General features: G+C 39.8%; 2 protein-coding genes across 8 annotated transcripts in view; one reads left to right on the forward strand and one right to left on the reverse strand.

Moving 5' to 3' along the window:
• Positions 1–751: 751 nt before the first annotated feature.
• LOC137185356 (parapinopsin-like) lies at positions 752–3703 on the forward strand. Its single transcript, XM_067593687.1, has 5 exons — positions 752–1191; positions 2281–2371; positions 2472–2709; positions 2789–3031; positions 3155–3703. Exons 1-5 carry the CDS (start codon positions 858–860, stop codon positions 3293–3295), a joined length of 1047 nt encoding a protein of 348 aa, XP_067449788.1. The 5' UTR covers positions 752–857; the 3' UTR covers positions 3296–3703.
• Positions 3704–4470: 767 nt separating this feature from the next.
• Positions 4471–13208, reverse strand: part of LOC137184598 (cyclin-dependent kinase 17-like) — a 38745-nt gene continuing 30007 nt past the window's right edge. For 3 of the 7 annotated variants that reach the window (XM_067592408.1, XM_067592414.1, XM_067592413.1), the window contains 10 exons: positions 13081–13143; positions 12661–12784; positions 11911–12031; positions 11079–11176; positions 10880–10985; positions 10571–10613; positions 10370–10460; positions 10215–10292; positions 8825–8946; positions 4471–7069 (listed from right to left, as the gene is read on the reverse strand). In XM_067592408.1, coding sequence (XP_067448509.1) covers positions 8843–8946; positions 10215–10292; positions 10370–10460; positions 10571–10613; positions 10880–10985; positions 11079–11176; positions 11911–12031; positions 12661–12784; positions 13081–13143 — 828 coding nt within the window. In that variant the 3' untranslated portion in view covers positions 4471–7069; positions 8825–8842. Of the gene's footprint in view, positions 7070–8272; positions 8320–8824; positions 8947–10214; positions 10293–10369; positions 10461–10570; positions 10614–10879; positions 10986–11078; positions 11177–11910; positions 12032–12660; positions 12785–13080; positions 13144–13208 lie in introns of those variants that run through there. The other 4 variants (XM_067592411.1, XM_067592416.1, XM_067592412.1 and 1 more) reach the window with 3 other exon arrangements.

Consider the following 13208-nt stretch of genomic DNA (forward strand, 5'->3'; position numbering starts at 1 on the left):
GAGGGGAACTGACCTGTCTGTGTGACAATAAATAAAATCACATGGAGAGACTGAAGTTCAGCTTCTTCCAAATAAAAAACTAGAGGTTGTGGTGTATATACTATTGGTTAACATGACTTATATTAGTATTATTATATTATATATTATTATTACAGTCTGTGTCCTCACTGAGGATTGATTGGTAGATTAAAGACCAAATAATTACTTATTTATAGTTACCATGTTTTGTTTGGCTGATATAAATTGGCCAATCCAAAAGAAATACTGCCCAGAATAAATGTTAAGCCTCACAGTGTATACAAAAATGTGTGATATTAATAAGCCATAATGCTCCTTCTATGCCTGTAACCAGCAGACCTGCATTTAACTCTAATCCTAAAACCCATATTGTGCTGCTGAATCCCTGCTTCATTACTCAGTGGTCGCTATAAACCCAGCAATCACAGAAAGTGCAGTCTTACAGGAATTATTGTCTTCACAATCCGGATCTACGGATTTGGTTTTCAAGAATTAAATGTTATGATCTAGAGCCCCTCTCCCCTTATTGGGCTTATTAAGAGGGTCTCCTTCTCCATCTACTCCTTAGAGCTGCATCAGGACAACAATCATGCAGCATCTGTAGAAAAGGACTTCTTTGATTGTTGATATTGTCGGATTAGCAAATTGATTTTTTGATTCAGCACCTGCCTATTCTCACTTTTTTGTTTTTTATTTTGTTGAGTTGTTGTTTTGACCTGTGGATATTTTGCATTTTAGTTGATTTTGGTTTGAATTTGGGTTGTAGATGGACCGCTGACACTTTATTTCCATACTAAGAAGCAATCTGTGGCATCAGCAAACATTCCCACTGAGCAAAAATGGAGCACCTTGCCCTACATGGAAACTCCTCTTCATCCTCCCAGAGTTCAGTCAACGCAGAGCTCCTGTCTCGGACTGGATACACAACACTGGCAGTTATCATGGGTGTGTTCTCTGTAGCTGGGATCATCCTCAATGTCCTGGTGATCGTGGTAACACTGAAACACAGACAGCTCAGGCAGCCACTCAGTTACGCTCTGGTTAACCTGGCCATATGTGACCTGGGCTGTGCTGTGTTTGGAGGTCTGCCCACCACAGTGACCAGTGCCATGGGATACTTCAGCCTAGGACGTGTGGGCTGCGTGTTAGAGGGCTTCGCTGTAGCCTTTTTTGGTGAGTCCATTCTGGGCCAAAGGAGGAGTTTGCATGTCAGAGTTTCAGAGCTCAGCATGATTTCATTTTCACTGTGGTGGAGGAAGCACTCAGATCCTTTGCAGTCAGGAGCCCACATGAACATTGAAACATGTTTTTCTTGCTGTTTTCATTCCTCCTGCTCATACTGGCCATTAGAAGATCCCTTCATAATGCACTTTCAGTGTAAGTGATGGGGAACAAATTTCACAGCCCTCCTTCTAGGCAAAAATACATTTTTGCCCAAAGCAAGGCCTGTGGATTTTGTCCCCCATCACTTACATTGTAAGCTCATTTGGATGATTACAGTGAGCAAAACCTGTTTCAGTGTTCATATGGCCACTGATCATTGTTTTAAGACTTACTTGAAAAACTATGAACCTTTACTTTGAGTAAAAGTAGCAAAATAGCAATGTAACATACTCTATAAGTTAAAAAAATACTACTACATAGGTATTATCAGCACAATGTACCCTAAAAACAATCAAAAGTAAAAGTACTTATTCTCCAAAAAATGACCCTTCTGACAGATATATTATTATATATTACATTATTATATTGATAATACTAGTGTGTCATTGCACATGTAGCATTTTGTAGCCGGTCGAGGTGGAGCTAGTTGACTACTTTATATACAGTTTAGTCCAGTTGTTCCCGACCAGGACTTTTCTCTTATCTTTGTTGTTTTGTGAAATATTGGTTGATATTTGGTGCTTAAATGATATTCGGAAAAGTTATTTTATCTGAGATGTTTAGAGGGGAAATCACTTTTTGGGGGAACTGCTAACAACTCACAGACATGACATGGCTTTTTTGTGAGGCCTCACAAGCCAAAAAGGTTGGGAACAACTGATTTCATTCTTAATACTGTATTGTATTTTATAAGCTTATAAAATGTGTTTTATGTCATAATCTGAAAAGAAACAAATAAGCAGGTATGGTCAGATAAATGTAGTGAAGCAAAAAGTACAACATTTCCCTCTGAAATGTAGTGAAGTAGAAGTTTAACATAGCAACATATTTTTCCACAAAAATATATAAATTCTTGACTTATTCCTTCTTTTCTGCCAGGAATAGCAAGTCTGTGTACAATAGGAGTCATTTCTGTTGAACGCTACATAGTGGTGTGTTATCCCATGGGTGCTGTCCTGTTCCAGACCAGGTAGGGATCGTCCAGATTTCACTTAGCGGCATCACACAAAAGTAAAAAACTTCTTGATTGCTCCACCAGCATGTGACACACCACCTCTGTTCTCCTCCAGGCATGCAGTTGCTGGTGTGGTGCTGTCCTGGGTGTGGTCATTTGTGTGGAACACTCCGCCTCTGTTTGGTTGGGGCAGTTATGAGCTGGAAGGGATCAAGACCTCCTGTGCTCCAAACTGGTACAGCAGGGATGTTGGAAACATGTCCTACATAATCATATACTTTTTCCTTTGCTTTGTCGTGCCCTTTTCCATCATCATGGTGTCCTACTCGCGACTCTTGTGGACCCTCCGTCAGGTGAGAGCTGGAGAACACAGATTTTTATTGTTGATTTTATTGATATCTTAATACTTTTGCTTCCATTTTGGTGTCCTAGGTGACCAAGCTGCAGGTGTCTGAGGCTGGCAGCACAAACCGTGTGGAGGTGCAGGTTGCACGTATGGTAGTGGTGATGGTGTTGGCCTTCCTGGTCACCTGGCTGCCGTATGCTGCCATGGCTCTTGCTGTCATCATAGACTCTAGTCTACATATTGACCCCCTCATTGCCACCATACCTGTCTACTTTGCTAAAAGCAGCACCGTCTACAACCCCATCGTATATATTTTCATGAACAGACAGGTAATCCTTCATCATGCATGTTTATATTCACACACACAAGCAAAGAAAGAAAATGTAAAGAATTTAGAAATATAAAAACATGTCTCTGTATTGACTATGTGTACTGTATGTGTTTGTTTCTAGTTTCGAGACTACGCTATTCCCACTGTCCTGTGTGGATGGAACCCATGGGCCTCAGACCCTCAAATATCTGAGGGTGAGACCACAGTCGCTTCTGTCAGCAAGAGCCAAAAAGTCTCACCTAAAGAATCTTTAAAAGAATAAAAAACCATATGAATGAACATGGTTTCACTCCTGATCATCTGAACTACCTCCAGCTATTTACCGCTACAACAGACTGCAAGGAAAAATAAAGTTCACAACATCAACAAAATACGTAGACACACCAAGGATAGGAGACTGATGGAAATGGGTTAGGGGTGTAATTCCATGCAAAAAAAAATTCACAGCATTAAAGCAGCTGTGAAAAGGGAGAAGGAAACCACCATCATGAGACTCCCCATGTACTTCAATTGACAGTGTGTCTTTTCCTACTGAGGCTGTCATGATTTTTTATGTACTCTCACAATAAAGGCAACCCATTTGTCTCGTTCCCAGTCATGAATATTGTTGATGATTTATTAATCTTTTTGAATTCACTGTGAGGATTGTGGGAGTTGTGTCAAAATCACAGTGTAGATGTTCAAAGTTTTAAAGATTAACATACATGGTTTGCTAAAATGAATGATATATATGCATGTGTGTATTCTGTGTTTTTTTTTAAAGCCCCTCTAGCACCAGTGAAATAATCTCCCTTTCCTTTAGTCAGGATAGCTGGATTACTTGGGTTAAGAGGCTTACATGCAGTATAGTGTAAGGTATAAGTGAAAACAGACACAAACACAGAGCTTAAATGAAAGGTCTAATTGCAGTTAAATAAAAAAATTGACATAATGCATTTTTTGACTAACAGAAGTAAACGTTTGTGTTGTGTGTTTTTATGCATTTATATAATTTATATATTTATAAGGTTTTGCAGCAAACTGCCAAAGCCCTGCAATGGTGAAAAATGGCCTGTTAAATACATTTAAATATATTTATTATAAATATATTTTCAAAGGATTTATGACAAGAAAAAAAAAGTAATTACATGTTTTTTTTTATTTTTCATTAGGTGTACACATCCCCCTTTGCTTCTCAAGGTCTGCGCTCAAGCATGGTACACACCTCTCGCACACAAACAGACCTTTGTCACCTTAATATGACCTTTATGGCTTTCATTGGTAAAAATCAAAAATAATCAGTGTGTTATACTCCTTTGCAACATGATACCACACTCCAGCCGTTTGGATCCAGCATGTTAAAACAGCAAAGAAAAAACAAAACCTGTCATCAGTTTAGTCAAGTCTCACAGTTTGATCATTCACAGTCATCCCCTCTCTAAATAAACACAAATGCAATCATATTCATCCTATTACCTTGGCTTTTTATTGATTACAGAAATATTGCTATGACTTTCATTAAAGAAAAGCAAAAAGCCAGAATGTGAATAGCTGTATCAAACCTGTACACTTTTTTGTATATACAGAGTGAGGGATCATCTATGTACATGCTACATACTGTCACACTCTGGGTAAATAAGTAGTCCTTCTGACAGACACAGGCGAGGGATTACTTCACCCTTTCTGAATCAGAAAAAGATGCGAAAGTGACCCGAGGTCAGTGTCTGAGGAACAGGAGACTCCAATCTACACCCTGCAAGCCATCTCATCGATACAGTACATGTTGACATGTCAGTTGTGTGCTTGAACACCTGGTGCTTGGAGGCTTGACTTTGGTCCTGTTGTTTCTGGCAGCTTGTAACAATAACAGCGTGAAACAACAGTGTGTCTGAGTGCTTCAAGTCCTGCTAAATACCCAGAAGCTTTAGTGCCCAGTAATAGAGGCGACATAACAGTTTTTACTGCACTATGCACCTTGAAGTTGAGTCAGATTTGTCATACAAACTATCTGGTCCCAATGTTGGCAGCACATCACATTTGTTGTTCAATACTGTGTTGTCTTCATCCTATTTAATGTACAGTCTCCAGACGTTACAGGTCAATGTGGTGTTTGGTGTAAAACTCACGTTATAATGTCATGTCCCATGCGAAATTTAAATCAACCGGAGGTATTCCTTTTTCCAGCAGCAGCTATTTCACATACCAACCGAAAAACATCTGCGTGTTTTAATACACATGCTTAAAAGAGATGACGAGGATAGACACAGGTTAGGTAGTCTCTGAACAGCAACATTACAGTCAAATTAACAGAGAATGAATAACACGGAGGACTGACAGGTTGATGCTGAAAAATTCTTCTTCCTCTTCTTCACATACAGTTCAAACCAGCTTTGCAAAGGGGTTTTCAGGCCATGTTCAACATATTCTGCTCTGCTGGGGGAGAATACAAGATCAGCTGTACCTCGCAGCATCCACAAAACGACACTAGCAATAAGTCCTGAGCTCAAGGAATGTGCAACACGTCCCCAGCCAGTCGCCAACCTGTTCCGGTGGGAACACAGTAAAGACTGAGAACAGCATCCTGGAATTATCATTGCTTCTGACAAGTAAAAAGTATAATCATATATACAGATTTTAAAAAAAAAATACAACAACAAAAAACAAGAGTAAAAATAAATGCACGTGGGGTTTGGGCAGAAGAAAGTGGGGGATTTTGAAGGGTCTACTCATGATCTAAAGAGGTAAAATCAGGTGCAAAGAGAACATTTCAACATCAACACCTGTACACCACGCAACAAATCAAGACAATGTCTGAGTCAAGGCAAAAGAGGAAGGGGGTGTCTAAGAATAAGCAGGTGAGGATTTGTACACTTCCTTTACCTCTCTGTCCTTACAGGTGTTCTGAAACAGGAGCGTCTCGCAGCGTAGTGTTCTTTACAGCGTGTGACAAATGTAATTAGTCGACTACTGGTTTGTGGATTGCAGAGTGATCTTAATTGTAGTGTAGTCAAGTGTCTTTTTTTTTCTTTTTGGTGTGTTAATTAATGATTCTTCTTCATTCTAATATCTAGCGTGTACTTTACATCCTACTCTGCTTGTGTGACTGATGAGGTAAAGTATCGACAGCCACCCTGACCTCTACTGGACAATAAGGTGCTAAAGTTTATCTCTGTAAACTCCAATGATATACACAATTAACTTTCAAGTGTGTGTTCATGTATGTGTTTAAGAGAGAGATAGAGAGAGAGATACAGAGAGAGAGAGAGAGAGAGAGAGAGAGGGAGAGAGAGAGAGAGAGAGAGAGAGAGAGAGAGAGAGAGAGAGGGAGAGAGAGAGAGATTGTGTATGTGTGTGTGAGATGTTTTAAAGATCATGTAATAAAGGGCCAAGAGGTTAGGCGAGGGTTTAGGGTTTGAGGTGCAAATATTTAGAGTTTGGATTCAGGCTGAGGCATGTTATGAAAAAGCAGAGTATTACAGCTCAGTCTCTTTATGTACAACAACAGTCCAGGTGAAGAAAAAAAAAAAACACGAGAGAGTGACAGGGCTTCTCTCTCTTTTCCTTTGCCTTTGAATCATGTCGACTTTCGCTCCTCCTTCCTCACAGCTCACTGATACAGCAAGTTCTGTTCAAACTGAGTCAGCCCACATCCTAAACGCTGCCCTCTTCTGGACAGCAGCGGTAGTAGCAGCAAGGAGAATCTTGTACTCTCCCACTTTTCTTCCAGCTTCACGCACTTCTCTTATTTTTCATTTTTCTGTCTTTAGAACTGAGCTGAGTTTGTTTTTTTTTTCTTTTTTAAGTCAAGTATAAATTCTTCAGCCTTAGTTTGGTGTAGTTTTGTTTCCATTTTGCTGTATGTGTGTGTGTATGTGTATGTGTGTGTGTGTTTTTCTTCTTCAGTGTGTGTGTTCATGTGGCAGGGTGTGTCGCTCCTTCAGTGTGTGTGTGGCAGGGTGAATGTATGTCTGACAGGACAGCTCCATGTGTTACTGTCCTCCTCAGCGCCCCCGCCAGCACTAAAACAACACACTCTGCCTCCTGTTCTTCCCCTGGGCTGAGAGAGAGAGAGAGAGACAGAGAGACACACACAGAGAGAGAGAGAGAGAGAGAGAGAGAGAGAGAGAGAGAGAGAGAGAGAGAGAGAGAGAGATAGATAGAGAGAGAGAGAGAGAAATATGTGAAAAAATGTTGGGATTTGGTTTGGACACACACACACCCCCACAGATTTCACTCCATGCCCACAACACACAATATAAACTATATGGCCAAAGGTATTGGACACACAAACGTTACACCTATATGTGGTTTTAAACATTATTCCAAAGCCATGGGCAATAAAATGCTGTCTCTGCTCTTTTAAGGTTTTCCACAAGATTTGGGAACCTGGCTGCGGGGATTTACTCCCATCAGCCACAAGAGCATTAGAGAGGATTGGCACTGATGTTGGGCGATAAGGCCTGACTCACAGCCGGCGTTCCACTTCATCGAAAAAGTATTTGATAGGGTTAAGGTCAGTGCTCTGCACAAGCCAGACAGGTTCTTCCACACCAAACTTGAAAAACATTTTTTTTCATAGATCTTGCTTTGTGCATGCAGCAGCTATCATGAACATGACCAGAATTTTATCTGGAATTTGGGGGTTTTTGCAACCTGGAGAAACTACAAAAAAAACTTGGTGGATATTAACATTACTTCCAATCCAGATTAAATTCCATCACAACTACAATCATTAAAAGCTTATTACTGGCAAGCTTTGAAACAGTATCTAGATCTTCATGTTGGAGAATTACAAAATATAATTAAACAATCAACTGCATTAAACAAAAAAGAATCCCAATCAATTGGAGTGTCCTGATTTAAAATGCTGATTATGTAATTGCAGTGCCCCCTTTGTTGCATGACCTGATTATCTCTACAATCCTGACTACGGCCTGCGTGCACGGTTGCATCGGCCTGCTGAAACAGTAAAGGGCTTTCTCCAAACTGTTGCCACAAAGTTGAAAGCACACCATTTTCTAAAATTCCTGGACCAAAAATAAAAATAACTACTTGTAAAGATAGTTTTGGCCAAATAGAGTAACTGTTATTATCATTGTCGAGACTTTCTATAACCTGTAATACAGCAGATCTCATGTCACTTAAGCTAAATAATACTTACCAGTAACTGTAAAACAGCACTGCAGTAAAACAAACACTCATATCCATGCTAATAAAAAAAACAAACACACACTACACCCTCACTTCACTCTTCACTTACAGACTCACAAAAAGGCTACATCTCTCGCTGGAGAAACCTAAACAGGACTGCAAATGAAAAGAATCAAATGACTCCCCATTCTCTGATCGCATTCTTTTCTTTTATGAATATATTGTTGCCCCTTTCATCCCCTGAAATAAACACTGGGAGAGGCTCGCTTCTGAGAAAAACAGGATTAGGTAAGTGAAAGCTGAGATGACGCATGTGGGTGCAGGGCTTGAAATGTGAGGAAAAGCCGCCCGAGGGAGCAAAAAATGGGGAAAGGGAGAGGAGTTAACAAAGAAAAAAAAAAACAATAGAAAGAGTTAAATTGTACGAGTTTAAACAAGTGAGTAATAATATGTTGTTTTGTTTCAGGGAACGCAAGAAGGGAAGAGAAATGCAACCGCATTTAGTCCGGTTCAGCAACCGGGAGAGACATATATAAAGGTGAGATTGCAACAAAGACAAGGTGCAAATGGACAGAAGAAAAGCGGCCAGGTGACAGCCAAATAGAAAAAAGAGAAAGGGAACTGAACAGAAGACAGACAGAATGAAAGAGACCGTATTTACCAGGACGGTAGGGGCCACTCAGCCAGTGGAATTGGAGGAGAGAGTGTGACTCTGAGCCCTGGGATTGGCTGCTTCTCTCTGGAAGTACTGCGAGGGTGCAGAGCCTAGCTTATGGGCCATCGCTTTTTTGGGGGGGTTGGGGAGAAGGGAAGGTTGGGAATATAGAGGTGTTACGGAGGAGTTGGAGTAGGGTACACAAGGGAGATAGAAAGGATTAAGGAAAAGATGAACATTGCGAAAGAAGAGTGCATGGGTACCAAGAAAGAGAAGGGGACAGTTTATCAGAACATGTCAGCGGAAGCAGAAAAAAAAAAAAGACACACACACACACACTGAGAACGTGACAGAGACCAAAACACTGAAGTAAATCTAACAAAATGTCAAAAAGGTACATCAGATATAAACAGGTAATTGGATGGTAACTCAGTAGTTGGGTGTCTATGATGGGGCTTCTGTATATGGCTTGAATTGTCAAATTTATATGTAAAATATTACATTGTAATTACTGCATTTTTTTAAAAATCTGACAGAGCTTAAAGCAACGTTGACCTTTGGTGGAAACTCATGGCTCCCTGTCCATGATACTGCACACGTCCACATATTGTCTATTGTCTGTATCAGATCCTCTTGTGGTCTGAGAGGGACAGGCAGGATAGATTTATTGCCTCACTACAGATTTTTGTCACTCACTGCATGGCAAAATGCACTTTTGAGCACATGAATGAATGAAATAAAAGCATATTGTCACTATTAAAAAAACATCACATACTTTGGGTAACTTTGTATTACTTTTTAAATTTGACAGCCCTTCTAAAATGGCTACATAAAAACATGCACAATTACCACTACTGCAGATGAAAATAAGTAAAATAACTTTAAGAAGAACTTTTTTTAAATAAAAAAATGTTTTAAATTTGGTCAGAATCTGTTCATTTATACTCAGAAAGTCTTTTCTTTCACTCATTACATTTTTTTCCATGCAGAGTGGAGACAGAAACAAAAAATGCATCCCAAGTTCCTTCTTCAAAGACCACAGTAGTACCTCATACAGGCATTTAACCATATTTTGACTTTTATACAGTAATGGCCAGAAGCTTATGCCAAACGAGGTTCAACATCACTTTAATGTGTCTTGCAGGAACTGTTGTAAATTTTAGGGGTTGGGGATCTGTATGTGGTGTAAACATGAACCTGGCGATTGACTGGGAATCTGTGTGACAGTTATGACCACACAGTGGCATGAGAGACGACATAAAGCAAACATTTAGACAGAGAAAAAAAAAAGAGGAGGAAGAGGACAGGGAGCAGAACCTATTTTCTATCATATTCCCACTGAGAATTCCTCATTTTTCTGCTTTTTCTCCTTTATTTTCTATCTTGGGGGACTTACTTGACTCCGGGTAGACTGAGGATCTCTTCCCTGGATCTTTCTGGAGCTGAATGCCTTTTATGGAGAAGATGGATGCAGCTGAAGCAGAAGACGGAAAGTTGGTGAGACAGTGTTTGTGCACTACATGTGTGTTTTAAAGTAAGTGATATACTCACTGTCAGCCAGTGTTTGAACCTGGTCCCCAAGACTTCTGAAATACGTGTGTCTGAGAGCATCTTCGGCAGATACGCGCTTCTTAGCCTCAAACTAGAGACACACAGATAAGATCATTAGCATTTAAAAGATTGTTAACAATTAATTAGATGTACTTATCTTAAAAAGTAAAGTAAAGTATCTAATACAGCAACGTCCAATACCTGGAGAAGCACGGAGAGCAAGTCATGACCATCATTGTCTATCCTGTGTGATAGAAAGCGAGAGAGGAAGTGTAGAGAGGGAGAATCGAGTCAGTGTAATCGAATGCTGACCTAAGCCTCATAAAGCAGTGTAGTGTTCCTGCCGTTTCAACAGTGGCGGAAATGCTTGACTACCGTTCCTACTGAAAAATCAATCCTGCGTCTTATCTTATTACATCTAATGTATCTCAGTCACTTAAACCTACACACACACACACACACACACTAATGCATCCACTGCTGTGAGAACATACACCCAAATCTACACACCTGGGTGCGTGATTAACAAGGGGCTCTGCGTGGTATTTGGGGAAATTGTATGTCTTAAACTCTTCACTGGTGGTGATACCAGGCCAAGTCTCTTCTGTAGGCGTACCTGTTGAAGAGATATATTAGATTAGGTGACATACGCACGACAAAAACTTTGCACAAGGAAATGCTTGTCATAATTCTCCCGTTGTCGTCTCACCAAGGATGCGGAATATGAGGTGTAGCTCATCCTCCACAGTCGATCCAGGGAAGAGAGGTCTGCCTGTGATCATTTCATAGAAGATACAGCCCACACCCCTGAACGAAGAGACAGAAACAGCAGAGTAAGTGTCAGCCAACACAAATTAGTGTACGATACAGCACATGTAACATCTAAGTAGGTAACATACACTATGCTTCTAATGTTTGTCACCCATAATGCAACACAGCAATGTTATATGACCTAAGATTACACTGTGCAGACTGCAAAGATTAAAGTCCATATGACTCAAGCCACTGCAGAGGGAATCTGCACACTGCTTTAACAACAATATCATAAAAGTAATTTATCTAATAGGTTCCAAAATGCTCATATCATAAAGTGCAAAGTGATCAGATGTTATACAAAGTATAAAGTACAAAGTACAAAGTAGTATCAAATGTAAATGCAAATAAATGCAAACTACTCCAGTGGACTGTGGTTTCTGTCTAATAAGTACCAGTACTGCTCTAAGTACTTTAAATGGTCGTATACAGCATCACACAACATACTATGAAGCAACACCCCAGCGAAGCAAAACAAGGGACTAATTTCAAATCTAAGTCCAGAAAGAAATGACTAAAGTTACATCAAATATTCAGTGTAATATAACACCCAATAGCACCCAAATTTCCTCCCAAACCACTATTAAAAATTTGCACCTTAACTGTAACAGCAAAATGTTTGGATTTGGGGGGAAGCTTGGAGGATTGACAGAAGCACTTAAGATAAACACAAAAACTAAGAAAAAAGCATAAAGAAAAAAGGCAGACAGACAATAGTGTTTGCTCACCACATGTCTATGGGTGTAGAGTACTCAGTGGAGCCTAGAAGCACATCTGGTGGTCGGTACCATAATGTTACGACTTCATTTGAGTAGGTCTTTGTAGGGACAGACTTGGCTCGTGCCAAACCTTAATTCAAGCAACAAAGAAACACCCCCCAAAAAAGACACAACATTATGAAGATGCTGCCTTATTTACATACTGTGGGACAACAAAGGTGAACAGAACTCGTCATATCACAATGAAACTTCACACACTAAGGACAGAATTAAGAACTCTTTGCATTTTCACTTTTATATACTTTACGTATTGATTTAGACATCATTTAAAAATGGGAAAACTGTACATCTTATTAAACTGTTTTATGTTAGTGGATCATGTAATTCTAGATTTCCATTTTATCTGACTAACATTAATTAGCAACTTACAAAGAGGGATTACACTACACTACAGTATGTGAAACAGTATGTCATAATGCTGAATGCCTAAAGAGGGCAGTGTTGGGTGGTAAATCCCTTCACACTATGCTGTCCAGTTGGGTGTAAAGAGCAGCATGGCCTTTAGGGGCCGCTAGTGAGGCTTTAACACTCTTACTTCTGTTTTATGATACATCATTTGGGGGGGGAAGGCAGGAATATTTTTCAAAGCTCTCTGTAAATTATCAACTAATTGTAGTTGTTGCATCTAGTTTTGAACATTTCGCAAACTTGCAAACTGTAGTTGTTATTGTAGGAAATCAGGTAAAAGTTAGGGTGTACCAAAGTCTGCAAGTTTCAGCTCTCCTTTTTCGTTAATGAGCAGGTTCTGGGGTTTAAGGTCTCTGTGGAGGACCTTCCTTCTGTGGCAGTATGCCAGACCTCGTAACAGCTGGAAGAGGAAGATCTGGAGAGGAGAGGAGAATATTACATTAAACACTAGGAAGAAAATAAATGATTTATTATTACAGCAAAAATTCTGTTGTATTTTTATGACACGATGCTCAAATAACTCAGACATTTTTAGATCTAACATTCAGAAGCCAAGCGGCCTGCCAATTTTATGCCACTCTCTAAAGTATAAATCAAGACAAGAGATTATTCTCTATTTACATTGTCGAAAACATTCAACAGCAATTCATTCATTACTGCAGAATTCTCACTCAACACCGACCAGATTATTACAGCATTACTCTGAATTACCTTGACATTGTGTACGCTCATGATGCTCCCACAGTCATCCATGTACTGCTTCAGATCTTTTTCCTGATGAGAGAGAGAGACAGAGAGAAAGAAAGAAAGAAAGAGAGAAAGAATGAAAGTGTAGATAT

This window comes from Thunnus thynnus, chromosome 6, assembly GCF_963924715.1.
Source record: "Thunnus thynnus chromosome 6, fThuThy2.1, whole genome shotgun sequence".
Taxonomy (NCBI): domain Eukaryota; kingdom Metazoa; phylum Chordata; class Actinopteri; order Scombriformes; family Scombridae; genus Thunnus; species Thunnus thynnus.